The 26031-nt window shown below is 43.5% G+C and overlaps 1 protein-coding gene across 2 annotated transcripts in view; it reads left to right on the top strand.

Moving 5' to 3' along the window:
- The window catches only part of lrp1ab (low density lipoprotein receptor-related protein 1Ab), a 152368-nt gene that overhangs the window by 80681 nt on the left and 45656 nt on the right, over positions 1 to 26031 (top strand). For both annotated transcript variants that reach the window (XM_017487059.3, XM_053686225.1), the window contains exons 8-31: positions 525 to 747; positions 2009 to 2198; positions 2558 to 2701; positions 3473 to 3709; positions 3890 to 4070; positions 5119 to 5341; positions 5545 to 5734; positions 6458 to 6586; positions 7048 to 7188; positions 8451 to 8576; positions 8712 to 8828; positions 9353 to 9433; positions 11050 to 11217; positions 12921 to 13103; positions 13335 to 13532; positions 13642 to 13887; positions 15147 to 15344; positions 18932 to 19136; positions 19468 to 19632; positions 19805 to 20049; positions 21682 to 21813; positions 22920 to 23147; positions 23251 to 23425; positions 25483 to 25577. In XM_017487059.3, the coding sequence (XP_017342548.2) occupies positions 525 to 747; positions 2009 to 2198; positions 2558 to 2701; positions 3473 to 3709; positions 3890 to 4070; positions 5119 to 5341; positions 5545 to 5734; positions 6458 to 6586; positions 7048 to 7188; positions 8451 to 8576; positions 8712 to 8828; positions 9353 to 9433; positions 11050 to 11217; positions 12921 to 13103; positions 13335 to 13532; positions 13642 to 13887; positions 15147 to 15344; positions 18932 to 19136; positions 19468 to 19632; positions 19805 to 20049; positions 21682 to 21813; positions 22920 to 23147; positions 23251 to 23425; positions 25483 to 25577 (4220 nt within the window). The remainder of the gene's footprint in view (positions 1 to 524; positions 748 to 2008; positions 2199 to 2557; positions 2702 to 3472; positions 3710 to 3889; positions 4071 to 5118; positions 5342 to 5544; positions 5735 to 6457; positions 6587 to 7047; positions 7189 to 8450; positions 8577 to 8711; positions 8829 to 9352; positions 9434 to 11049; positions 11218 to 12920; positions 13104 to 13334; positions 13533 to 13641; positions 13888 to 15146; positions 15345 to 18931; positions 19137 to 19467; positions 19633 to 19804; positions 20050 to 21681; positions 21814 to 22919; positions 23148 to 23250; positions 23426 to 25482; positions 25578 to 26031) is intronic.

Below are 26031 nucleotides of genomic sequence, written 5' to 3'. Positions count from 1 at the left end.
AACAGCTATGCCATGGGCTGGTCTTTCTTAATGATTTGATTTCAGGTTGTTAAACTGTACATCAAAAAACGTGTCACGGCCGTTCTCGACTAGGATTCCATGAGAACAAAAGTATCCATCCTCTCTGGGTCAGAAGGATGGCATGAGATGTTTCGAATGAAGTATTTGTTTGATTTCACCCTCTCTGGTCGGTAGCTGTCGTGTAATAAGGCAGTATACTGGCTGGTGGAGGGGAACTGGCAGATTACCAAATTGTGGCGAAAATAGTATTCGTTTCTGTCACGCAACACAGAATCCATCTTTGTTCTTTTTGGTCATCACTCTCATCGTGTTTCTGTCTGAAATCAGAACAACATCGAGTTCTTCTGTATGTCCGTGGAGTCTGTTGTTGAAATATTTTGTGCATCGTCCAATGTGCGTACTTGAACAGGGTCAAACAAGAGCAGGCGCGTATTGTTTGCGGAAGACGCGTGCGTCTGCAGCCGCCCGAGGTTTCCTTTCAACTGTTCTTCCCTCGTCTGCAGGAAGATGTTCTTCACCGACTACGGGCAGATCCCCAAGGTGGAGCGCTGCGACATGGACGGGCAGAACCGCACCAAGCTGGTAGACAGCAAGATCGTCTTCCCTCACGGCATCACGCTGGACCTGGTCAACAGGCTGGTGTACTGGGCCGACGCGTACCTGGACTACATCGAAGTGGTGGACTACGAGGGCAAGAACCGACACACCATCATTCAGGGCCTGCTGGTGAGAGGAAATTCGGGGGTTCTTTGTCTTGTAGACACACAGAAACAAGTTCCTCTTAATATTCTTGTGAGGACGCGCGTAAATCATTAACGCTACACCTAGACTTGCATCAGAGCCAGGTTTTTTCATATTTCTAATTGAGAGAGGCATTTCAGATCAAATTTATATAAAGAAATACGCCTTTTGTACAGCAGAGGTTATACACGCACATTTGTCCAGCAAGCTCCGCACACGCACAAACGACAGTCCGTACAGCGTCGCATACCGTCTCTTGCGCACACACACACACACACACACACACACACACACACACACACGCAGTCAACTTCTCACTGCCATAAATCCTGGAATTGCATCACAGTTTCTCGTGGTACACAGCTGTCTCGGTCGGGAAAAGACGAACTGTGCATAATATTTGCTCAGATTAACAAATTTCGTTTCCCGTTCGGATAATTACAGTACAGTTTTTAGCAAGAACGCATTTGTTTTTGACGGAGACGTTGTGGTAAAAGTTGCCGCTGTAGCTCGTGATGACGAACCCGCTGTATGAGACTTGAATCACGCAGCTGTTAATCCGGGTTACTTTAGCTGTCGCGGTTGTGGTTTTATGGTTTTCATGCCCGATCAGATTTGCTACATAGATGACTCATAAGCACAAATTCTTCCCACTGTAATAGTCTTTTCAGAGATACAGATTTGGAGCTTATATTGAACTGAAGAATTGATGATAAAAATAAAATAAAATAAAAAAAAACGTTCAACAAAAATAACACCTTCCCTTTGACTCCCATTAGTGAGTTTGGAGCATGCTGGGTTTCTATTTCTGCTTCTTTTCTCCGTGTAGGGAAAATAAATATGGACGTTTTTATACGTACTCGCTCTCAAGGAAGACTTTATTATTATTTTTATTTTTTTTAAGTATCGATGTAGAAATACAGCTCTATTAGTGTGTTCTCAAGCATCCTGAGAGATTTATTCCTGAAATTTTGCCTTTAAACGGTGCCAAGCGTTGCATAATGTTGTTTTAAAAACACTGTTATGCATCACAGCTTTTGACATTTTACAAAGGTGTTGCCAAAGATTTTCCAAACGGGCATGCGAGCCAAAAAACATTATTGCCGTAATCCATAACCCTCTTCACTGCACAGACAAAACCGCAGCACTGTTCAGGGGCATTTACATTCATTCATTTGACAGATCCTTCTATTCATCGAGAGTCTGTTAGGGTTTATTTGTTTATCGTGCCTTTCTGTACCGCCAGATTGAACACCTGTACAGTCTGACCGTGTTTGAGAACTACCTGTACGCAACCAACTCGGACAACGGTAACATACAGCCCAAGACCAGCGTCATCCGCGTCAACCGCTTCAACAGCTCGGATTTCCAGGTGGTGACGCGAGTGGATAAAGGTGGAGCCCTGCACGTGTACCACCAGAGACGCCAGCCTGCGGGTACAGCGCCTTCAATCGAACCCTTACTCATATAAGCAGGGCAAAGCTTCCTGTATTTCCACAGAGTAATTAAGCCAAGACTTAGGATAAATTACACTGTAGTGTTCCCCAGTGAAACCTTTTTATATATATATATATATATATATATATATATATATATATATATATATATATATATATATATATATATAAGTAAGTCTCAGGGCTGACGCATGTCTCAGGAAGTAAGACCGAAGTTGAATGAATCTGAACAAGTAGCATGTTTAACAGATGAAGCTCACTTCTTTTGGTTAATCCGTGTGTGTGTGTGTGTGTGTGTGTGTTAATGGTTAAAATGCTCATCTGTGTCCCCACCGCAGTGCGCAGTCACGCCTGCGCTCCTGATCAGTTCGGCAAACCCGGAGGCTGTTCCGATATCTGTCTGCTAGCCAACAGCCACAAGATCCGCACGTGCCGCTGCCGCTCCGGATTCAGCCTGGGCAGCGACGGCAAGTCCTGCAAGAGTGAGTGCAAGAAGATTACAGTGTTGTACCTCAGCATGTTGAAATTCTCAAACCTGATTGGTCAGAAGCTTTGAGAGTAGTCCTGGCTGCAAAGGGAATTCCCAGATTTATATTACCGCGCCCGCTCCGATGCGTTATCGGATTAAAACCGTCTAATCGTTCGAAAGCTGATGTATATTTAACATTTATGGAAGGAGTCTCCATTGTCAGCATGTTGTAACAGAGATAAAGCTTTAAAAAAAAAACAGATTATTGGAATCTTGATTTTGTTAGTTAATGATAAAGCGCAAAGTTAAAAATGTAAATATTCACCCACATTGTGTATTCGTGTTGGGATTTTCTTCTTGTATTTCTCATATGATTTAGTTAGCAGTATTAGAACCCATACTGTTTTATGGTATTATTGGTAATATTGGGATCGTTTCCCTCAATAAATAAATGACCAAGTGTGATATTTTTGTCTCATTTGTTTAATTGGGTTCTCTTCGTCTACTTTTAAGACTTGTGTGAAAATGTTTTGATGTTTTAGGTCGTATTTATGCAGCAATATAGGCAGTTCTAAAGGGTTTCCCAAACACCAGGAAAAAGCATTAATGACGATAACAATAACAATAGTGCCGTAAGATAAAAAGATTCGATCGTTATTGTGACCAGAATAATTTTGCCACAGCACATGGCTGCCTTCTGTAGCTCATCGGTGTTCCTCAGGATGGTGGCGTGTGTTGCTGCGTCGAACCGTTCTGACTGTACCCTGCCTTTCTACGTCCTCAGAACCGGAGCACGAGCTCTTCCTGGTGTATGGTAAAGGTCGGCCCGGGATCATTCGTGGCATGGACCTGCATGCACGTGTGTATGACGAGCACATCATTCCTATCGAGAACCTGAACAACCCCAGGGCTTTGGACTTCCACGCCGAGACAGAGTTCATCTACTTCAGCGACGCCACCACGTACACCATCGGCCGGCAGAAAATCGACGGCACCGAACGGGACATCATCGTAAAGAGCGGTAAGATCTTTTCAGTAGTCTGCACCGGATCAGAACGATAGTTGTATCACTGGACTATATCACTGGACATTCAGGATAGTCTGGATGTTCTTTGCGAAGTGCTCGTTACACTTAAGCGCCGACGATCGCAGTTTATATTTAAAAACGGCCTCGTTTTATCACACACCCGCCCCCCTGTAGGAATCCACACTGTCGAGGGCATAGCAGTGGACTGGATGGGTCAGAACCTGTACTGGACAGATGATGGACCCGAGAAGACCATCAGTGTGGCCAAGCTGGAGAAAGCCTCCCAGACACGCAAGACTCTCATTGAGGGCAAGATGACCCACCCACGAGCCATAGTGGTGGACCCGGCACACGGGTAAGAGTGTCTTACAGTACCCGTTTTACACTTGTGTACACGCAGCTGCTTATTTAATAGTTCCCATTGCATAATACGAAACAAAGTATTATTGTCTAGTCCTGTAATGTATCGAAAAGTGGAAAAGAGAAACGGTATGTTGTACTGAAAGGGAATATAAGCAACCCATTGTTTTAGATATGGATGTGACTGCGGTGAGTAGGAGGTAGAACAGCTCCATACTCCATGGCCACATCGTGTTCATGCACAGAACTGATGAAGGACTTGACTAGTTTCGGGCTGCTTCATCTCATTCATTCAGTGCAGCTAAATGCTGATAAATAGCAGAAAAAGAATGCGTCAAACTGCGCTTCAGTTCTCAGCCATAGACACGCTCCAAATTACATTTCCAGCTTCAAGTGAAATTTTTAACCTGCAATAAATGTGGCCAGATTATAAATCGGTCTATCAGATTACATCAATCAAGGGCGTACCCGTTCTTAAAATGCTCTCTGGACCGAAACTGAGAGCGCACGGCATGGAAGCTCGTGTCCATCAGCAGAGCCTTCCTTATAGTTCAATGACGGTGCTACAGCCACGTCTAGAGCAGTAAGCCCAGGTCCCGAATAGGGTCGGTCGGAATGACTTGAAAAGTGGGCGAAGTTTTAAGCAACTGCGTAGTTATCCTGTCTCAGTTGTAGGTTGCTTTGGATAAAAGCATCAGCCGAATGAGCAAATGTAAATGACAAATGAGTGAGGATGACTGTAGAATTGGCTTCATCTAGTCTGAAATTTTCACACCAACAAAGTACATATCTGCTGCATTTCTTTACCATCTGCCTCTCTGTTCTTGCCACTGACTGCTCGTCATCTCTCCACAGCAGCAAGTACTGAGTGTACTACTGAGTCAACTAGTCTATACAACCCCTTCACTGTACGACAGATTACTAGACAGCCAAAGGAAAATGATGTAAATGAATGAAAACGTCCACTGGCGATCCCGTGATCGTTTTATATGACATGAAATCATGTCTAGACCAGTAATACAGATGCATGTGGTGTTTTTCAGTATGATGTACTGGAGCGACTGGCAGGAAGACTCGAGAGATGCCAACCGGGGCAGCATAAGGAAGGCGTGGATGGACGGCTCCAACTCCGGCATCCTCATCACCTCCAAAAACATGCTGTGGCCCAACGGCCTGAGTCTGGACGTCGAGCAGGACGTGCTTTACTGGGTGGACGCCTATTACGACCGCATCGAGATGGTGTTGCTCAACACCACTGAGCGCAGGGTGAGAAGAATTGTGAAGCATCCGGATGAAAACATATACATTGGGTTTTAGTGGTGGTGTTTAGCCTTTTTAGCTACTAGTAAATGGACTGGATGATTCAACGCTTCACGTAATTGTACCGTGTTCGTTAAGAAAACAAAAAATCTTCTGTTGAGCTTCAGGTTTAAAGTGTAAACTTGCCGCTCTGTCCTCTGATTGGCTAGACGGTGTATGAGGGGCATGAGCTGAGCCACCCCTTTGGCCTTTGCCACTATAAGAACTTCTTGTTCTGGAATGAGTACCGCATCGGAGGCATTTATAAGCTGGACATGACGACTAAGAAGGTGACGCTGCTGAGGAGCGAGAGGCCGCCCATCTACGAGATCCGCACCTACGACGCCCAGCAGCAACAAAGTACGAGCACTTTGAAATCACAGCTTCACATTAATGCGCTCGTTCTAATCTGTTATCGTCTCGACAGGGACTCGTATCGTAGACATACCACGCACCATAAGGCCCGAAGGATGTAACGTGATATTTAAGTAAATAAAACATAATCATTAATATGGTAAAGCTTTCCGTTTGGAGGTTACGGAAGACGTCTTCAGCGTTAGCATTTTGTAACAGTACGTTTCCTCCATGGGAGAGTCATCAGAGGAGTCTGTGCTTTGTTAACATGACAAGCTACCATTGTCTTAACTTGAAGAGAGACATGAGAAAAGGCAGGTGAGGGGCAGACTGTTTATAACTGCTATAACGTAGGTGATGACGGGACCTAACTCGTCTCGCGGATCTTTCACAACATTCGGTGGTTAGAAGGTATGAAGCCTTCTTTATTAATAAATGGAAGGGGGAAAAAAATAACTGTTGACTAATTGCTGTGCTACAGTACAAGAAGAATAAAACACTTCAGGACATGCTGTTATTGGAAAGTAATCAATTTCAGGATGATTGTTTCCATAACAACGCACCCTTTTATTTATTCATTCATTTATTTATTTATTTATTTTTAAGCAGCAATGGGATATGGGGTCTGTTTATTGTTGTTGTTGTCGTCGTCATTGGATTGAGTCGTTGTGTGTTTGCGGTCTAAAGTGTGTGTGTGTGTGTGTGTGTGTTGCGTATGTGTGTTTCCAGCACCAGGCCATAATCCATGCAGGGCCAATAGCGGTGGCTGCAGCAGTCTATGCTTGCTCACACCAGGAGGTCGTACCTGTGCTTGTGCAGATGACCAGATTTTGGACCTTGACAACAAGACCTGTAAAGGTAGGAGGTCTAAGACACAAGTTGTTTTGTAGTTCACTGGTTTTCAAAGTGGGATCTGGGAACCCCCAGGGATCTGTGAAGTATAGCCCCGGGGTCTGTGATTTTTATAAAAATTTGTATTTTATTTATTTATTACATTTTATTACAGTGGTGGGAATAACAATCCACAATATTAGGGGTCCATGCACCAATGTCCTCTGTCAGTGGAAAGTTCAGGAATAGAAAGCTTTATCGCGCCAAAATATATTATTTGAAAACTTTAAATAATGTTCACAAAATATATCCGGGGGGGGGGCTTTAGACAGAACTAAAGTGAGCGGCTTTATTTGGATTTTGAGTTGCCTTGAAATCTGTCCCGTATGTATTTTGTATTTGCTGGACAAGAATTTTAAAAAGCTCTCGTTAGCGTTCTTACCCGTTGGCTGTGTTTGAAGCTTCATGCTGTACCGCCGTCTCCACAGCCAATCCGTCCTACATCCCCCCGCCTCAGTGCCAGCCCGGAGAGTTCGCCTGCAAGAACAACCGCTGCATCCAGGAACGCTGGAAGTGTGACGGAGACAACGACTGCTTGGACAACAGCGACGAGGCACCGGAGCTCTGCCGTGAGTCTTCTCTTTCGTTCTGACAGGATTTAAAAAAAAAAAAAAGAAGCAGAATCTCTACAAACCGAGATCATGTGAAGATCACGAAAGCTACACGTATGGGTGCTCAATAAGAGCAGTGGATAAAATTACGAGAGGAGGGTCATAAGAGCGTTTCAGGCATCCAAACTTAGTAAGCTAAGCTGATTAGACTTGTAGTGAGGATGTGGCAGAAATATCATATCACCACGCCTTAAGACGATATGTCTCATGATAGTTGTACAAGCATTTAAAAAAAAAAACTCTGATACCTTTATTATGTGTATATATACATAGACTGTGACAAATTAAAGGGGAAAAAACCATCTCTTCCAAGATGACTCCGCCCCCAGCCACAAGGCAAGAGGGCTCACTGAATGGTCGTTGCGTATGAAAATGATGCAACACTTATGCTGTGGCCTTCAGTCAGCAGATCTGAACCCAGTAGAACACCGATCATCAAAACACCAACCGATTTGAATATCTTTTGGGCGATAAAGGTGTTCATCACTTCGTTACAGTTCCAGAGACTGTTCTGGTGGCTCACGGTGATCAAACACCTTACTAAACCGTGTCATGTTGGTTTTTCCATTCATTCGTCATCCATCTACAGATATTGATACAGATATTGTTGAAGTGTTAACGTCTTGGCGACGCCCTCTCTGCGAAAAGAGAAATTTTTGACATAATTTCACACAATATTGGTCTCATATTGTAATATTCCACAGCCCTAATGTGACACACAATCTTTCCACACACAGTTTTCCTCCTGAACGGTCAAGAACCTCAAACATGTGATTCCTGTAAAACACGAACGACTGTTAAAATATATCCTAATGGACTGTCCTGCTCTTAACGATACTAGACAACGCTTTTCCTCAGAAAATACGTATTCAGAAGTCTTCCAAAATGTCTCACCCAGGAAAAGTCCTGGAGTTCGTATTGAATATTAAAGGGAAGGACCTCCATATAGCCGCCGCTGTTGACTCTGCTGAAATGTTGTAAGATTTGATTGTTGTAACGAGGTAAGAATGACTCGAATGCCCCGCTTTACCTACCTTCATCTCGCCATGAAAATAGCCACCGATGCTGGCGTGGCATTTAAAAGAACAATAAATAAACCCCCTCAGAGTTAATTGGGTCGCTACGATTTAGACGAGGAATAAAAATATTCCCGGTCTGTAATTATTTGGATTCCTAGTACGAGTAGGTTGCGTTTACAATGCGTCGTCTCCCTTCATCAGACCAGCACACTTGCCCTGCCGATCGCTTCAAGTGCCAGAACAACCGCTGCATCCCCATGCGCTGGCTCTGCGACGGAGATAACGACTGCGGCAACAACGAGGACGAGTCCAACACCACCTGCTCAGGTACGAGACACGCCGCCTGTGCTCAATAATGCAAACCCGCAGGTATCAGCTAAATGACCGTTAGTATCCGCCCACTGTTCTGAATTTGGACGTGGCCCGAGCATTCACGGCTGTCTGTGTGTGTTTCTGTGCTAGCTCGTACATGTCCTCCGAACCAGCACCCATGTGCCAGCGGACGCTGCATCCCTAAAACCTGGACGTGTGACCTGGACGACGACTGCGGGGATCGCTCGGATGAACCAGCGTCCTGTGGTCGGTGCCGACAGTGCATTTTCAAATGAGTGTGAACAGTGATTCATTTCTAAGGAAGGAATGTCGTATAGCCGGACAGTTTAGCATTTTATGATGTATTTCATAAATTTCGATCTTGGCTGGAGACAAATGGATAAACCTGGGTCACTTACACAGGTTAATAAGGCTCGATGCTCTTCGGTGAACCGGAAGACCACCTGAATGCGTGTAGTTTTTAAATCTCATCATAGTCAAACCCAGTTTGGAAAGGAGAAATCCTTGTTAACAGATGATGTATGAATGAGTGACGATTCAGAAGATAATCATTATTGCAAAGCTTCCCTGATGGAAAAATCAGCACTGCCTGCTTCTTATTAATGAGCTTCTTACTGTTCATAGTGAGCATTAAAGCTTTAGGCTGTGTGTTTTAACGGCTGTGTACTATCATACATCCTCTCATACATCCTCCCTCCCTCTCTCTCTCTCTCGCTCTCTCTCTCTCTCTCTCTCTCTCTCTCGCTCTCGCTCTCACTCCTGGACTGCAGCCTACCCAACTTGTTTCCCACAAACCCAGTTCACATGTGCCAATGGGCGCTGCATCAACGTTAACTGGCGTTGTGATAATGGTGAGTGAACCTTTGACCCCTGTTGTCTGTTCCAAATTCTTTCTGCGTCGTAGTACTTTCATTTACTCCATGTGGTTTTATTGGAGTCGTTGTTTTTTTCTCTCTCTCTCTCTCTCTCCATTTTCTTGCTGTTTATTACTCTCTGCGATTTAGAGATTTATTTTATTCTATTTTATTTTTTTCTGTGATTGAGTTCAACTTTATTTACCCTGCAGTGGACAAACCCTGGCTGCCCTGGCTGCTCGGGGCGGGGGGGGGTGGAAAGAAGATTACTTGTCCAGCCTATTGGTTTTTTATTAATAGTTGGCTGGCAGACAATTAGATTCAGTCGGCTAGTGGTGATCATTTGGAGAAACCCGGAGAGACAAGACGGGGAAAGACAAACCATTCACGTTATTGATTTTCACAAAGCAAGACCCTACATGCTGTGAATCCCAGCACCTGCTGTGGTACACACATCGGCTTTTGCTAGTCAGATTAATTAGCGTGCGTGGATGATAGACGATGGCTGCGTCCGAAATCGCATACTGTGACAGTACCTACTGCATTCGATTCAGTATGTACCGATCAGTGTAAGCGTGTAGTATGAATATCGTCCGGATATACTACATCCACCCTGTTGGCGTTGTCATGTGACCTACGACTTAGAGTCGACATGCTGCCTTCTGACATTTTTGATTCCGACAGCGCCAATCCCGTTGCCTTATGGGCTAGCACAGAGTCCATTGCTTCCGTACTGCAGAATCTCAGCGGAAGCGGTAGGACATCCGGGTATTTCTCGCCTACCGTTTTATAAATACTGAGTATTCGGACACACTATTGCTTTGGCGTACTGTGTAGTAGGGATATTCGAACGCAGCCCTTCTTTTCGGAATCAGGAACATACAGGCACGTGGAACACTGACCAAAACAAATCAAATAATGTGCGCCTTTCATATTGAGAGGAAATAAAAATGCTAGCCAGAGTCAAATGATGTATTTTACAGGCATAGCCAAACATTAGCCAAATGACTTCCTAATGCAAGGCCAAGTCATTTCCTAATGCAGGGATTTATATATATAAACTCATTTGTGTCTGTATTTATACACTTATATAGTTTGTCATATGTTATTACATTTTGGTAAGTACCATTTTATTTATTTTTTAAAATCCTGGTCAGTTTGTTTTTTTGGGCTACTAAAACATTGGCAGCGCATTGGAGCTTTCATTTGCGTGGTGGGCTAGCTATTCAATTTATGCTTTGTCCAAACATAACCTTTAGAAATAGAACACCTCACGCTCATCTGTTAAGGCGAGTTGTAAAAGTCATTCCATGATAGTACAATCTTGTAGGCTGTTGTCGATTTAAAAAAAGAAATAAATAAATAAACGTGCATTAATGCCAACATTTTTAGCGAACGTTCGCCTCGGCAGTATGAAACTTATTGGGTTGTAAATATTTTTCATAGTCTGTGTCTGCTGTGAACGTAAAGGGTTGGCACATTTCTAGGAGCGTAAAAGAAGAGTTTAACTTCTGACCACATCCGTGTGTGTGTGTGTGTGTGTGTGTGTGTGTGTGTGTGTGTGTGTGTGTGTGTGTGTGTGTGTGTGTGTGTGTGTGTGTGTGTGTGTGTAGATAATGACTGTGGAGACAACAGCGATGAAGCAGGCTGCAGTCACTCCTGTTCGAGCGTGCAGTTCAAGTGCAACAGCGGCCGCTGCATCCCAGAGTACTGGACCTGTGACGGAGACAACGACTGCGGCGACAACAGTGACGAGAAGAGCGCCAACTGCACCAACCAGGGTGAGCGTGCCCTTCTCCAGCATGTTTCCCAGTCTGCGAAGACATCTGGCTCCTCGGCACTTTCATTATGCCGAAACATCTGGAGCCGCCGCAGTTGCGTTGTGTAACTGTTTAAAGTGGAATCTGATTTCACTTCCTGAAGCCATGTCTGGTTCCAGTCTCCACTTCCTTTGGAAGAGTATTTTAAGAATGCTGACTTGTCAGCAGTGAAATACTGTTTCCTGTGTAGCACCGTCTGAGGATTGGACCCTAAACGTTTTCCCACTCGAACTAGCAAAGCTGTTAGCAAATGTATGCTAGCATGAGGAGTTCACTACCTGTTCAATAACTGTTTTTATTTCAACTATAATGCATTTTAACCCTCATTTTTCCAAGACTTTGGTAATTTGCCAATTCCCACCCACCAGCCAGGTCTCCCGTATCACACGACAGCTACTACTTGAGAAAAGTGCTATTTGACACTACACCAAATAGCCTTCTGTGTTCTGCACACACTGAACCTGACAATACTACCGTGCCTTACTGTAGAACTTACTATAGTGATGTGAAGCAATGGAGCTAAGTAGCGCGATAACACCAATGGCTCGAAACCAATTCAACGTATGAGCCGGTTCACTGAAGGGGAAAGGACGTCGAATAGGAAAGATGTGCGTTTGTTTACTCGTTTACGTTTACTTTTTCTAGGTGAACTTTGGCTTGGGTCTCGTGGTCGGATAGAAACCCGCTGGGAGGGATCGGCGTCACTTCAGTTGATAATGGAATGGAGGAGCTGCTTATTATTAAGTAGCAGTCATGCTGACCTTTTGCAACAGTGTCCAGCACATCTGGGGGAAGGGAAGGGAGAGATTTATGCTTGGGTTATTGTGCTAAATTTTCTGTTTATCTCACTGCCTGCTAGCATTTACTTGTTAGCAATGTAGGCGTTTTACTTTATTATTATGTTCTCTTGAGTGCTTTACATTACGCACGCTAATTCTCATATATAATATGTGTATATGATCTTACCGTTTCAAAGAACAGAACTAGGCTCGACTTGCTTTCCCCACTGCTGTGCACCGTGCTCGTACCGCGTAACACTTATTTATACCGCACGCCCCCAAAGACCAGAGGCTCTATAAAGAGCGATGAAGCTGTATACATCATAGATGTACATACTTTTTGTCGACTTTACCGTTCTAACTTCACATCAGAGCTGTTTTGTGAGTGGATTTGTTCGTTTTTGGTCCGTCTAAAGACACGGCGTGAAGCAGTATATAGCGGAGTGTAGAGAACCCAGGCTTGCTTAAAACTGACGCGCATCACGTTCTTTTCCAGCTATCGCAGTATTGATTTGATCTTATTTCATCTATTGACTCTCATTATTTACATATATGATTTCACAATCACTCTGCTGTCCAGCGCTGCATCTGCGATTGCTACGAAAAGCCTGTTGCACAAGACCAGATGTGCAGGATGATCAACACACACATTTTTCTAAGCACACTTGTCCGCCAACGCTGCGGCCATGTCGATTCCTGGTGTACATCACCGGTTTTTATTTGTTTTTGTTTTTTTCTTCTTTTTTTTTTGGTATTTCAACACTTAATGTGCTGTAATCCTCTTAACTCCTCTAACGTAATGAATGAACCTTTCCTACGATAGTTTGCGTAATGGTTCTTTAACGAATATTACATGTCTCCTCGTCTGACCGCTTGACCCTGCAGCCACACGTCCCCCTGGAGGCTGCCACTCGGACGAGTTTCAGTGCCGCTTGGACGGCCTGTGTATCCCCATGCGTTGGCGCTGTGACGGTGAGAACGACTGCATAGACGACACCGACGAGAAGCACTGCGAGGGCGTCACACACACATGCAACCCGTCTGCGCAGTTCGCGTGCAGGGACTCGGGTGAGTAACCTTCGCTTGATGATTACATTCGAATTTCACAATGACCCTAAAATAATATCGGTAATATAAATGCGTGTTAAAACTAAGCAAACGAATGTCATTGACGCCTAGAGTTTGTTCGAAAGCTTTTGAATATAAATTTTGATTCAAAACAGCATGTTTGCTCTCAGCTCCCGTTTGCGCACTCACTCATTCGCTGTCATTTTCTCCCCCCTCGCCGTTTCCCTGCAGCGAGGTGTATCAGTAAGGCGTGGGTGTGTGATGGAGACAGCGACTGCGAGGATAACTCGGATGAAGATAATTGCGAGGCGTTGTTGTGTAAACTCTCGCACCACGTATGTGCCAGCAACGATTCGATCTGCCTACCTGCAGAAAAGCTGTGCGATGGCAAGGACGACTGTCCCGACGGCTCAGACGAGAAACTCTGCGGTAAGCGCCTTCTCACCCACGCCGTCTGGTATCTCAGCCGATGTCTTAAAACGTCCTGGCCAATCGTTTGCTTTCTAGTTTTCACAGCAGTTGTTTTGTTCTCTCTCAGACCTGTGCTCGTTGGAGAACGGCGGCTGTAGCCATAACTGCACTATCGCCCCCGGGGAGGGCATCCTGTGCTCCTGCCCGACTGGCATGGAGCTCGGCTCTGATAACAAGACCTGCCAGATCCAGAGCTTCTGCGCCAAGCACCTGAAGTGTAGTCAGCGCTGCATCCAGGAGAAAGCCACCGTCAAGTGTGCCTGCTACGAGGGCTGGGCTCTGGAACCTGACAATGAGAGCTGCAAGAGCACGGGTGAGATAGAGAGCGAGAGATGACGAGAAAGAACAAGAGATTATGTGCAAATGAATGGAAAGGCTGGATATTCTTTTGAATATTCGCTTTTCACAAGCAAATGTCATCAGGTCGTATGCGGTGTTTTACTATCAAAAAAGCTTTAGTTGCGCTGTCTGATCTCTGTACCAATGTTATTGTAGTATGGTGTGAATTGTTTGCCCAGCAGGGGGCGTACAGCCCTCTCGTTTCCCACCCCCTCGCTCACCAGCAGCTCAACACAGAGTCACGATACTCTACACACAGAAACCCAGCAGTGTCCTGATTCATCTTATAACAGACTCGCAGCGACAGAATCATTCGTTTTATTTATACGGAGTGAAAAATGTCCAAGTCGATTCCCGTTCCGCCGCCGGAATGGAACGCCGGTGTGCCACGAGAAAGAGTTAAATAACTTGGTTGAAATGAATTGCTTATGCAGTTAAGATGAATTAAAAGTATGAACAAGGAAACAACCTGCACAAATCGTTTAAACGCATGCACTGCTCCTCAGCTGCTTGTTAGAGCTCCAATAAGGTTAGCTGTATATCCTCACCACAGAAACAACATCATTTATTGTGAAGATGATGATGATGATGATGATAAATCATCAAATCACCCCTCTCTAAATGATAGTGTGTGGTTTTGGACAGAGTCCTTGAGCAATTACATTTGGCCGGGCTTCTTTTTCTTTTGTCGCATCCTTTTCTGAATGTTCACATGAGTATTTGCCATTTTTTTTACTTGACGTTTCATGATTTATTAGCCGTTTGGGCGGAATTTTTGGATGCATACTTTAGAAATACGGATGAGGGAAAGGGTTGAAGTTGCTGTAAGTGTTAATTATTTCTAGTGCTTCATTTCCTTGATAGTTTGTTGCACTTCAGTATTGTAGCGTTATTATTATTGTTGTTGTTGTTGTATTGGGAAGTGGTAGCGCCGTGGGTTAGGACGTTGGACTACTGATCAGAAGGTCGTGAGTTCAAATACGAGCAACACCAAGATGCAATTGCTGGGCCCTTGAGCAAGGCCCTTAACCCTCAATTGCGCAGTTGTATTAAAGAAAAAAAAAAAGAGAGAGAGAGATAATTGTAAGTCGTTCTGGATAAGGGCGTCTGCCAAATACCAGAAATGTAATGTTGTTATTGTTGTTGTTATTATTATTATTATTATTATCAGCTGACATTTGAGAATGGCTAGCTGTAACAAGGAGTTCTCTGCGTGTTCTTTGCCTCCTCTAGACCCTTTCAAGCCCTTCATTATTTTCTCCAACCGGCACGAGATCCGTCGCATCGACCTGTATAAGGGTGAGTTCAGTGTGCTGGTGCCCAGCCTGAGGAACACCATCGCCCTGGACTTCCACCTCAACCAGAGCTCCCTCTACTGGACCGACGTGGTGGAGGACAAGATCTATCGTGGCAAACTGTCTGAAAATGGAGGTGAGAGACTGTCACGGAAAATACCGACGTGTGTATGGTTATACTTGCGCAGTAATATTTAGAAAAAAACAGTTCAGTGTAGTACTGGCTATAAACATACAGTACTGGTAAGTGACTTAGAATTATGGAGCGGTCGTGTGTAGAATTTGCAACGCAGATTCAAATGTAACACCTCATGGATGTTCCTTCTTAAAGGGGCAGTCTGTAGTTTTTAAAGACTTCCGCTGTGTACAGTGAATCGCCTTCCACTTACCCCTTATCTGATCCAGTTTCTTCCCTTATAACTACGTATATTTTGTAACTCGCCTTTTAAGGCGATTTGTTCTGAGCACTGGTGTTTCTCTTGTGGGTGGAGCTCATTTCCGGTCCAGAAAAAAACGTAAATGAAAATAAAGAAATTAGCCAGACCTGTTACACTATTGTAAAGAGCAGTTTTTCTAAGACTTTTTTTTTTTAATATGATCTGGATCATGGGGCGCATCAACGGGTTTGTGATTTTTAAAGATAAATATTACAGTTGTGAAAATCACAACCCAAATCGAACAGAAATAGTGAGATCTGTTTGACAATTTTAAATCATTATCATGAAAGAAATCTGTACTGAGTCAATAGACTGCCAAAGGTTTTTGCACCTGTGAGTACCTATATTTGTACTTTGTGTCACTGGTTGCATTTAAAGACCTGAATAATAGCTTGAGGGGGAAAAGAAATTAAATCTGAGATAATAGGGTTTAGTCATTTAGCTGTAGGCTCTGTATGCGTCTGAACAGGACTGCCTTTGATGATGGGTTTATATAAAATCAATCACACACACAGTGCCCTCCACTAATATGGGCAAAGAAGGCTGTGAAAAATGTATTGCTTAACCTTTTGATCTCTTGTTAAAAAAAAAAAAATAAATAATTCCCACATACTATGCTCTCATTGATTACTAAATTCATGAGAGCAACACAGGTTTATCCCCCAAAAAATCAACTTTGTTTAATATAGGTGTGCAACATTTATTGGCAGTTATTTGTAAAATAAAATATATTTGAAGTATATTCCCATTGATATTTTTTTTTTTTTTTTTTTTTTTAATACACCTGGGTGACTAGGAACAAGAAATTGTTCAACTATGACTTCCTGTTTCACAGTGGTTATAAATATTAGGTAACACAAAAGCTCAAATTCCCTTAGTCATTCATAACAAGGAATATCGCTGTGATGTGCGGCAAAAGGTTGTTGAGCGTCACAAAATGGGGCGTGTCACAGCACAAGCACAAAACAGCAGAAAACAGCACAAGCATTGAAAACGCCCGTTTCCACCATCAGGGCAATAATTAAGACGTTCCAGTCGACTGGAAAGGTTATGAATCGACCTGGAATTGGACGTGTGTCTATATCGTCTCAACACGCTGTGAAGAGGACGGTTCGAGTGGACGAAAAATCTGCAAGGATCACAGCTGGAGAACTGCAGAAGTTAGTTGTGTCTTGGGGTCAGAAAGTCTCCAAAACTACAATCCGAAGTCACCGACATCACCACAAGGTGTTTGGAAGGGTTTCAGGAGAAAAAGTACGAACTAAACACCAGAGGTGGTTTTGGCACACAGAGAGGAAGCCGTATGGAAAAGTCCCTCATGCCCACGGTTAAATATGGAGGTGGATCTTTAATGTTTTGGGATGTTTTCCTCCCAGAGGACCTGCACATTTTGTTAGGATACATGGCATCATGGACTCGATCAAACATCAACAGATATTAAATGAAAACCTGACTGTCTCTGCCAGAAAGATTAAAATGGGCCGTGGTTGGATCTTCCAGCAGGACAATGATCCAAAACATCATCAAAATCAACACAAAAATGGTTTACTGACCACAAAATCAAGGTCCTGCCATGACCCTCCCAGTCCCCTGACCTGAACCCCATAGAAAACCTGTGTGGTGAACTGAAGAGGAGAGTCCACCAGCGTGGACCTCGAAATGTGAAGGATCTGGAGAGATTCTGTACGGAGGAACGCTCTCAGATCCCTCACCATGTATTCTCCAACCTCATCAGGAATTATAGCAGAAGACTCAGAGCTGTTATCTCGGCAAAGGAGCTCGCACAAAGCATTGACTAAAAGGGTGCCAGTTATTGTTGTATGCCTATATTTAACAATTTATATATATATATAAAACAATTGTAATTGTTTTATATCCATGAAAGCAGATTATGTTCTTTTGATCATTTTTCGAACAAAAGGTACACCCAGATATACGCAAGTGTCCGGAACACCGTGTTCTCGATATACACACACACACACACTTGCACACAAACGCGTACACACTCACTGATTCCAAACCCACCATTCAGTCGAAAGTGTCCAACTCGGATTTCAGATCCACCTCGCAGCTAGTGGAAAAAGCAGTGCCAACATGGCTGCCAACGGAAAAACAAAACAACAAAGAGCTTTTCTCCTCGACTTTCCGAGCGCAGAGGCCACCTTGTCTCCAGCTCCATAATAAACAGGCTGAGTACTGGCCTGGCCTCCTAAGTGTGTGTGTGTGTGTACAGGCTTAATGATGCACACATACTCTCTGGTACTCGGCCTGTGAGAAAGATAGCGTAGGACTATCTCTGGGAATGTGTTGTAGTATGCAAGACTGAAGATGGTTTACGCTCAGTCGCATCACTGGTTACTGAGAACCATATCGGAGATAGGCAGTGGTGCGAAACTCCAGTGCAGATGTGAGATCTGTAAACTTACCACCCTGCAGGAGTCGGGCTTGGCCTTCTTTTCATCCTTGTTTATTTTAGCTGCAGTCGGTCGTATTTTTCCATTTCTTCTTGCGTCTGCCTTTCATCTCGCGTTTAGCGGTGTCCCAAAAAGCCGTACGTAATTTAGTGAACACCTTAATCGCAGCTTCTGTCAAGATGACCTGCAAAGGAAATAAATAATATCCAATAGTCGTACGTGTTGGTTTTGTATTAGAGCTGGCCGTCATGTCGTATCGCCTGAGATTTTTGTTGTCGTAACACTTATTACGTTATGTTACATACCACAGTGAGTATGGGTTCTGATTGGTCAGAAGCTTTTGGCAGTATAAGTTTGCGTTAACGCGCTCATTCCGAGTTGTCATTTATCAACTGATACACAGAGATTTGTATGGTAGATGCTCCACATAAATGAAACCTCATAATAAACAATGAAAACCTGTTCAGTGTTAAAGCTGCGCAGTGTTGAAGGCTCGCAATTTCTTGGACATGACCATGCGAGTTTTGTTATTATTATTATTATTAACTTCAAGAGAGTCTGTTGAGGGAATGAGTGTATGTGTGTGTGTGTATATATAATAGATTAACTGCTATAATTTAAGTGATATTAGGATCTAACATGTTTTGCAGATGTTCCACAGCATTAAACGTAATAATAAATGGATGGAAAAGCATAACGTGTCGTTCTTCAATGGAATAAAAATACTACATGACTGCAAAGTCCCAAAGCGTTTTATTCCCTTCTTATTACTTAAATGTAATAAGGTGTGTGAGATGATAAAAGCGAAATGTTCAGTCGCACTCTCATGCTTCTTCTGATGGTGCCATGTCATTCTTTTTGCTTCGGTGCAGCCCTGACCAGTTTTGAGGTGGTGATCCAGTATGGTTTGGCCACTCCAGAGGGTCTGGCTGTGGACTGGATTGCCGGAAACATCTACTGGGTGGAGAGCAATTTGGACCAGATCGAGGTGGCCAAGCTTGACGGCACCATGCGCACAACGCTCCTCGCTGGAGAGGTGGAGCATCCACGAGCCATCGCCCTTGACCCACGTGACGGGTGAGCTATAAACACGCGCGCGGTTATATAGAATGATGCATGTTCATTTCTTGTATACGTCTCCATTTGTTACTCGTCGACGAGCCTCGTTTCATCTCGTTTAATTCATCCGTTGAAATGCGGAACCAAAAAAAAAAAATATTTAAGGAAGGCATTTTCAAAACGAAACGTACACACTCATAATTAAATGACCCGATGTAGTAAGATCTGTAAAAACAAAAACCTTCTTATCTTTAATATCTGGAGTTCAGATTAGGTTTTGATATGATATGAAGATTTTTTGGTTTGTTGTCAATAACATTACCTCGTATCTTTTTTTTTTTCTCTTCAGTATCTTGTTCTGGACAGACTGGGACGCCAGTTCTCCTCGAATCGAGGCTGCTTCCATGAGTGGCGATGGCCGGCGTACAATTCACAGAGAAACAGGAAGTGGAGGGTGGCCTAACGGGCTCACCGTTGACTACCTGGAGCGCCGTATTCTCTGGATCGACGCTCGGTATGTGCGTTACACCGAACACCCAATCCCACAACCTTCCTTTATTACCTCAAGTAAAGCGTCAATATCGAAATTCTATTTTCTTAGCGAAATCTCTAGTGTGACTTTAATGCAGCGTTAAGAGGATCTGTCTTAAGTACTATTACCAATGGTCTACTGAACCCTTTTCTAGGTCGGATGCCATCTACTCCGCTGCTTACGATGGTTCCGGCCTGATCGAGGTGCTGCGGGGACACGAATACCTGTCGCACCCGTTCGCCGTCACCATGTACGGGGGCGAGGTTTACTGGACGGACTGGCGCACTAACACACTGGCTAAAGCCAACAAGTGGACGGGGCACAATGTTATGGTGGTACAGAGGACCAACACACAGCCGTTTGACCTGCAGGTCTATCATCCATCCAGACAGCCTCAGGGTCAGTACTGCTCAGCTCTCACTCACAACAGAACTGATTACTGAAAGAAAAAAAAAAAAAAAAACGCATAGCAAAATTCCAAAGTGGCAGTTCGCCATCAAAAAAACCAAAAATTTATCAGCTATTTGTTTTCTAGGGTATTTCATATATTTTCCTATTCTCTCTTAGGTGCTGCTAAGCTGAATGAATGTGCAGCAATGTCAGAAATGTGATTTAATCACGTCAAAGCACGACATAGCTCCGATTCCGAATTCTCATTGAATTAAAAACGAAGTTGTATTAGTAAAAGACGAGCTTTTAGTCGCCTGTGCTTTCTGAACCGTACTCCGCTATCTTGGTATGCATGTCCCGCGTGTAACATTCCGATCAAACCCGGTCTCGCAAAGTCATGCACGTATACACATTTGTACACGCATGTATACACTTCCCTTGAGGCGTGACTGACCTTTCCATGGCTTCATGAGCTTGGCATGTGTAAACCAAAGCTGTGGCATTTTTTTTTTTTTCTCACAGTCTGCTAGCTTGGACAATCGTGCCACAGTGTGAACGAGAAGAAGTCTTGAATGAGAAGGATATTTCACACTGTTGCTGGAGCATTTCTGAAGTGTTTCTTGATCACGCCTTTCATGCTTCTCACATACAGTAGAAAACAGACCGACTTTTTAAAGAACATTGTAGTCAGTGATGGCATTTTCTCCAATTTTTATATATTTTTTTTTGTATTCTCTTGAATCATAAACTAGAGATCAATAGGGATCAAATGACCTACTTCTAGTTTCAAAAGTATATGTGTCCTGACGTTACTTTTATCGAAATTGTTAGCTAAAGATTTTATCACGTTACCTAAAGATTTTATCACGGTTGTAGATGTTCTACTCACAGTTTTCGATGTTACTATCACCAGTAGTGTTTTTAAAAATAAGGCGACCACGTCGGACATATGGTGCGCCCAAGTGTCATCATGTCATCAATAACTGTAATGACATTAATGTTAACAGCCTTCGTGGTAACAGTTACGGTAACAGCAGTAACCGTAATGACGGTAACATTAATGACAATAACAGCGTTACATTGTTGACAATGTAACGTTAATGACCGTATCAATGATGGCTGTAGCGGTGAAGGCGATAATGGTAATGGCAGTAATAATGGTAGTGCTAATGACAGTGTTGATCATGAAAGTAGCGGTAACGGCAATGACCGTGTCGAAAGTAACCATAACAGCGGTAACCGTCATGACATTTGTGTTTGTCATCATCAATGGCACCAGGAGCAGTAACCGCGGTAACCGTAACGACAGTGACATTAATGGCAAGAGTGCTAATGACAGTTATGGTAACAGCAGTCACCGTAAAGACAGTAACATTAATGACAGAATCATGTAATGGCAATAACAGTAATGGCTATAATATTAATTATAATGGTAATGGTAACGACAATAACAGTAATAAAGCTAGTACTGGTAACAATAATAGCAGTAATAACAGTAACACCAATGTTGTATCAAGAATAATAACAACCAACAATTATTCTAAAAGTTAAAAAAAACATCAAATGTTTTATGATTAAGCACACTTGTTTTTTTGTTTTTTTATTTAAAGATTCTTTCTGACCTTTTCATGTACTTTTCAGCTCCAAACCCCTGTGCTGCTAATAGCGGGAAGGGCCCATGCTCTCACCTCTGCCTCATCAACTACAACCAGACGTTCTCCTGCGCCTGTCCCCACCTCATGAAGCTGCAGGCGGACAAACACACCTGCTATGGTAAAACACCACCGAAGTCGACTTGCTGACATTTTAACGATCTCTGCACAGGACGAATACGTGTCGGCGTTTGCATCGGCAGCGGGGAGTTGTGGGCGTTGCGTTTCATGTGCACGACCGCACGCGAGTAAAACGCGGTCTGTGAATTAAATAGCACATTTTTCGCCGACGCCTCAGAAGTGGTGTGGAACCGAAGCGTCGTCGCTCGGTGGTTTGGGTTCTTGGGATCAGTGTTTTTGTATTCCGCAGCGTGGCGTGTTCTCTCTGCTGCACTGAGTCCAGGTCGCTGTTTAATATTCTGCAGCGTGGCAGTGGTGTCCTGCTACACTGAATCAGGAAGACTGTTTAGTATTCTTCAGGTGACCCGTGCTGCGTACCGCGCTGATCCCACATCAGTACGGAATGTGTTACAGAGTGACCTGCAGCGTGCATGTGTGCGGAGAATCCTGACAGAAACACACACACACACACACACACACACACACAATCTTCTATTATTATATTATTAGCACTGAAATTAAGCTGTACATCTGTATATACTTGCTAATTTCTTCCTCCGTCTGTCTGTATTTCTCCACTCTCACCATCATGCTCCCTCACTCCTTCCTGCCATCTGTCTGTCTTATCTATCTACAGTGGAGATAAAAAGTCTACACACCCCTGTGAAAATGGAAGGTTTTTGTGATGTGTAAAAAAAGAAACCAAGATAAATAACGTCAGATCATTTTTCCACTTCTCCATCTATCAGAATGTCTGTCTGCCATTTACTCACTCTTTCTGTCATGTTCTCTTTCTTTTCTTCTTCTGTCTGTCTGTCTCTCTGCGTCTGCCTTTCACTCTCTTCGGACTTGTTTTTCCTCACCGTCCCTTTGTCATTCTATTTCTTTCTTTCTCGCTATCTGTCTTCTGACTTGTTTATCACTGTCATTCGATTTCCCACTTTTCTTTCGTTCTTTCTTATTTTCTTGATCTCTTTTCTTCAGTCTAGCTATTTAGATCTCTCTCTCTCATATAAATGTTCATAATATTCATAACATTTCACAGTCTGTCTGCGAGTGGTGACGTTTTATTAAAATTGTCCGTTTCTCTTATTCCCTGGTGCACAGAGTCTCGGCAGTTCTTACTCTACGCCCGCCAGATCGAGATTAGAGGAGTGGACATCGAGAATCCCTATTACAACTACATCATCTCCTTCACCGTGCCCGTGATCGATAACGTAACCGCACTGGATTATGATGCCCAGGAGCAGCGCATCTACTGGTCCGACGTCCGCACGCAGATGATCAAACGAGCCTTCATTAACGGGACAGGGGTGGAGACCGTGGTGTCGGCCGGTATGACTCCAGCCTCTGATCATTTCTGCGTTTTCTTTAATCATGATCTCCACCGACTCGCCGAGCTACAAGGAATTGAAGTCCCGTCTGTTGCTGTTTTTAGATATACCTAATGCTCAAGGCTTGGCTGTAGACTGGGTGTCCAGGAACCTGTTCTGGACCAGCTATGATACGAGCAAGAAGCAGATCAACGTGGCCCGTCTGGATGGCTCCTTTAAGAACTCCGTCATCCACGGACTGGACAAACCACACTGCCTGGTGGTACATCCCATGCTTGGGTTAGTGCTAACACTTTTTTTCTTTCACTCTCTCACACACACGACCATCAACGACTCTCATAAAAAATGTAGTCCTGATTCTAAATCCATAATTAGATTCATTGGTACGAAGGTCATAAGCGTCGACTCTACGCCTAAAGCTCACCAATAAGAAAAGCTTCTGAAAATGGTCACGTGCCAACACACACACACACACACACACACACACACACACACACACACAATCCCCGTGTGGTTAACTATAACTAATTTTAAATTAATGGAATAAGTAAAGATTATTGATTTTAGTAGTGCTCTTTTGCGAATGAATATAAATCTACAGGATGCGTCCGTGGACGTCCACCTTTCGGTCGGTCCGCTACACTTCCGGTCTTCAGGAGGTCTGTCGTGTGTGGCGTGCTTGCCATTTTTGATGTTAAAGTCCAGCGTGTCCTTGCGACAGCTCCATGTGAATGATCCCGACGCGTTCTTCTTCCGTCCCTTGGTTTTTGAGTAGAGTTTCGATTCATTCCACGCGCTGGTGTAAACCGGTCTCAAATTTGACGAGACAACGAGCCGCAGAATTAGATGTACAAATATTTATCGGCTGTAATTCAAAAGATAAATAAATGAATCCGTCTAACACCCTGTGATCGATCTGTCCGCCGTACCAAAAAAAAAAAAAAAAAAAATAGTGATAAAATTGTGAGATGCCAACACATTGCCGTCGTTGTTGTTCTAGAAACGCAGAGTGAAATTGCTTGAATGTTTACAGCCAGACTTTGTGAAATAAACAGCTCGTTTATAGATGAGCCTTTCCTCTTCAAAAATTCTTTCAAATGTTTATTTTTAAGGACGAGTCGAAACATTTGTTAGCTAGCTCAAGTTTACCGTCCCATGTCATGTGCTTGCCTGGAATCTCATTAACTAGGCTAACTAGCATGATCGAGCTTAAAAGTGTGACGTGCCTTAACACAGACTGTGGAAAAACAAACGAAGACTTGTTTCGAATCCCCGTGAGAGGCGACTTTATTATTCTTTCCTGGTTATGTCTCCGCCGATGAAGCATCGTGACAAACAGACGACGACTGAAAATTTGTCATCACTCGACGAAGTGTCTGAGTGCAAGGTGACCGCCTGTTGTGCTAGCGCCACATTCAGGAATCAGTACTGACCCACAGCGTTGAGATGCTTTACGTGACCTCGAAGTAAATTCACCGGTCGGAACGTGCTATATTTAACCAAACATATCAAATGCAGTGCTGTGAAACGTGGAGTAGAATATCTTTGGTCTCGTGACTAGCGCAAATCCTGACCGAGGCCGAATATGTGATCTGCTTTCCCCAGGCACCCGTGGTAGTGATTTTTGTCCACCCCCGTAAATGTTTCTGTACTTTCGTAATGTTGAAAAAGACCCAAATACCATGGTTGAAAGAGTAACATCCTTCTTTAACTTCTGCCTCTGCTGACTCTGGTGTTGTTGAAACTGGCATTGTTTTGAAAATGGCATTTAAAAGGAGCAGATGCCTGGGCCATATGCGTTGGCCGTTTCCAAAGAAAACAAGTGGCTGAAATGAAGTGGGAACCTTTTGAAGGACAAGATGAAGGGACGGGATGAGGCTGTTTTGTTTGTGAAGAAAGAGAGTCTGGGTCTTTGAAGTTGCAAAGCAATAAGGGAGAGTTTTACTGCGTACATGTTTTGTTTGGGTTTTTCGGAGGGTGGTCGTGGGGTTTAGGCTTACAGTTTGTAAATCACGCTCACGATAGGACTTGGAGCCACAGTTTTCAGGTCTCTGGCTTTGTAAACAGTGCCGATTGTACTACTGATGTGAAGCAAATGTGCCTGTTTTTCCATTACCTTCAAAGTGAGGAAGAGATTAAGCGGCGGTTACATGCAGCACGAAATGCACTAGGGACACGACGGATCAAGATGAACCCTCGGTTGTAGTTCAATAGCATCGGTTGCGTTACAGTAAGAGTGTGTGTGTGCGCGTATTTTCCCGTAACCGCCTTTAAGTCTCAAAAAGGCAGCTTGCATGATGCTTAACTACTTAATTCTGCAAATGATTGTTCTCCAGAAAGCTCTACTGGACAGACGGGGACAACATCAGCATGGCCAACACAGATGGCAGCAACCGTTCGTTACTCTTCACCAATCAGAAAGGCCCTGTGGGTGAGTAACCAATCGGATTTAAAGCACATGATCTATTCGCTGATATGCACTCTAAAATGTACTCCCCGAATATAGGTTTTGTCCGGTTCAGTTTCTACGCTCTTGCCTTTGTAAGATTCTCTAATCATTTCGATGTGATTCTCGTATAGATAGGCTTCCGCGTAGCAACGAAAAACACTGCATTACACTACACACTACTTTTCAATGTACAATCGGAAATAAATATAAACTAAAAGCTTTGCTATATTGCTTTATACCTCTGCACCGTTCTTGAACCTAATTGGTCAAAAGTGTTTATTAAATCTCATCCTGTAACATCCCGGCTAGTGCTATCATTCACATCACAGCTTTATATTAACGTTTATAAATTATTCATTGTAATGCGTCATATTTATATATGGTGACCACTGCACATAATTTTTAAATTATCATTATTATTTTTTTTTTAAATCTT

The sequence above is a fragment of the Ictalurus punctatus genome, chromosome 15 (assembly GCF_001660625.3).
Source record: "Ictalurus punctatus breed USDA103 chromosome 15, Coco_2.0, whole genome shotgun sequence".
In the NCBI taxonomy this organism is placed as follows: domain Eukaryota; kingdom Metazoa; phylum Chordata; class Actinopteri; order Siluriformes; family Ictaluridae; genus Ictalurus; species Ictalurus punctatus.
Note: the sequence above shows the minus strand (reverse complement) of the source record. Positions and strands in the feature narration are given on the sequence as shown.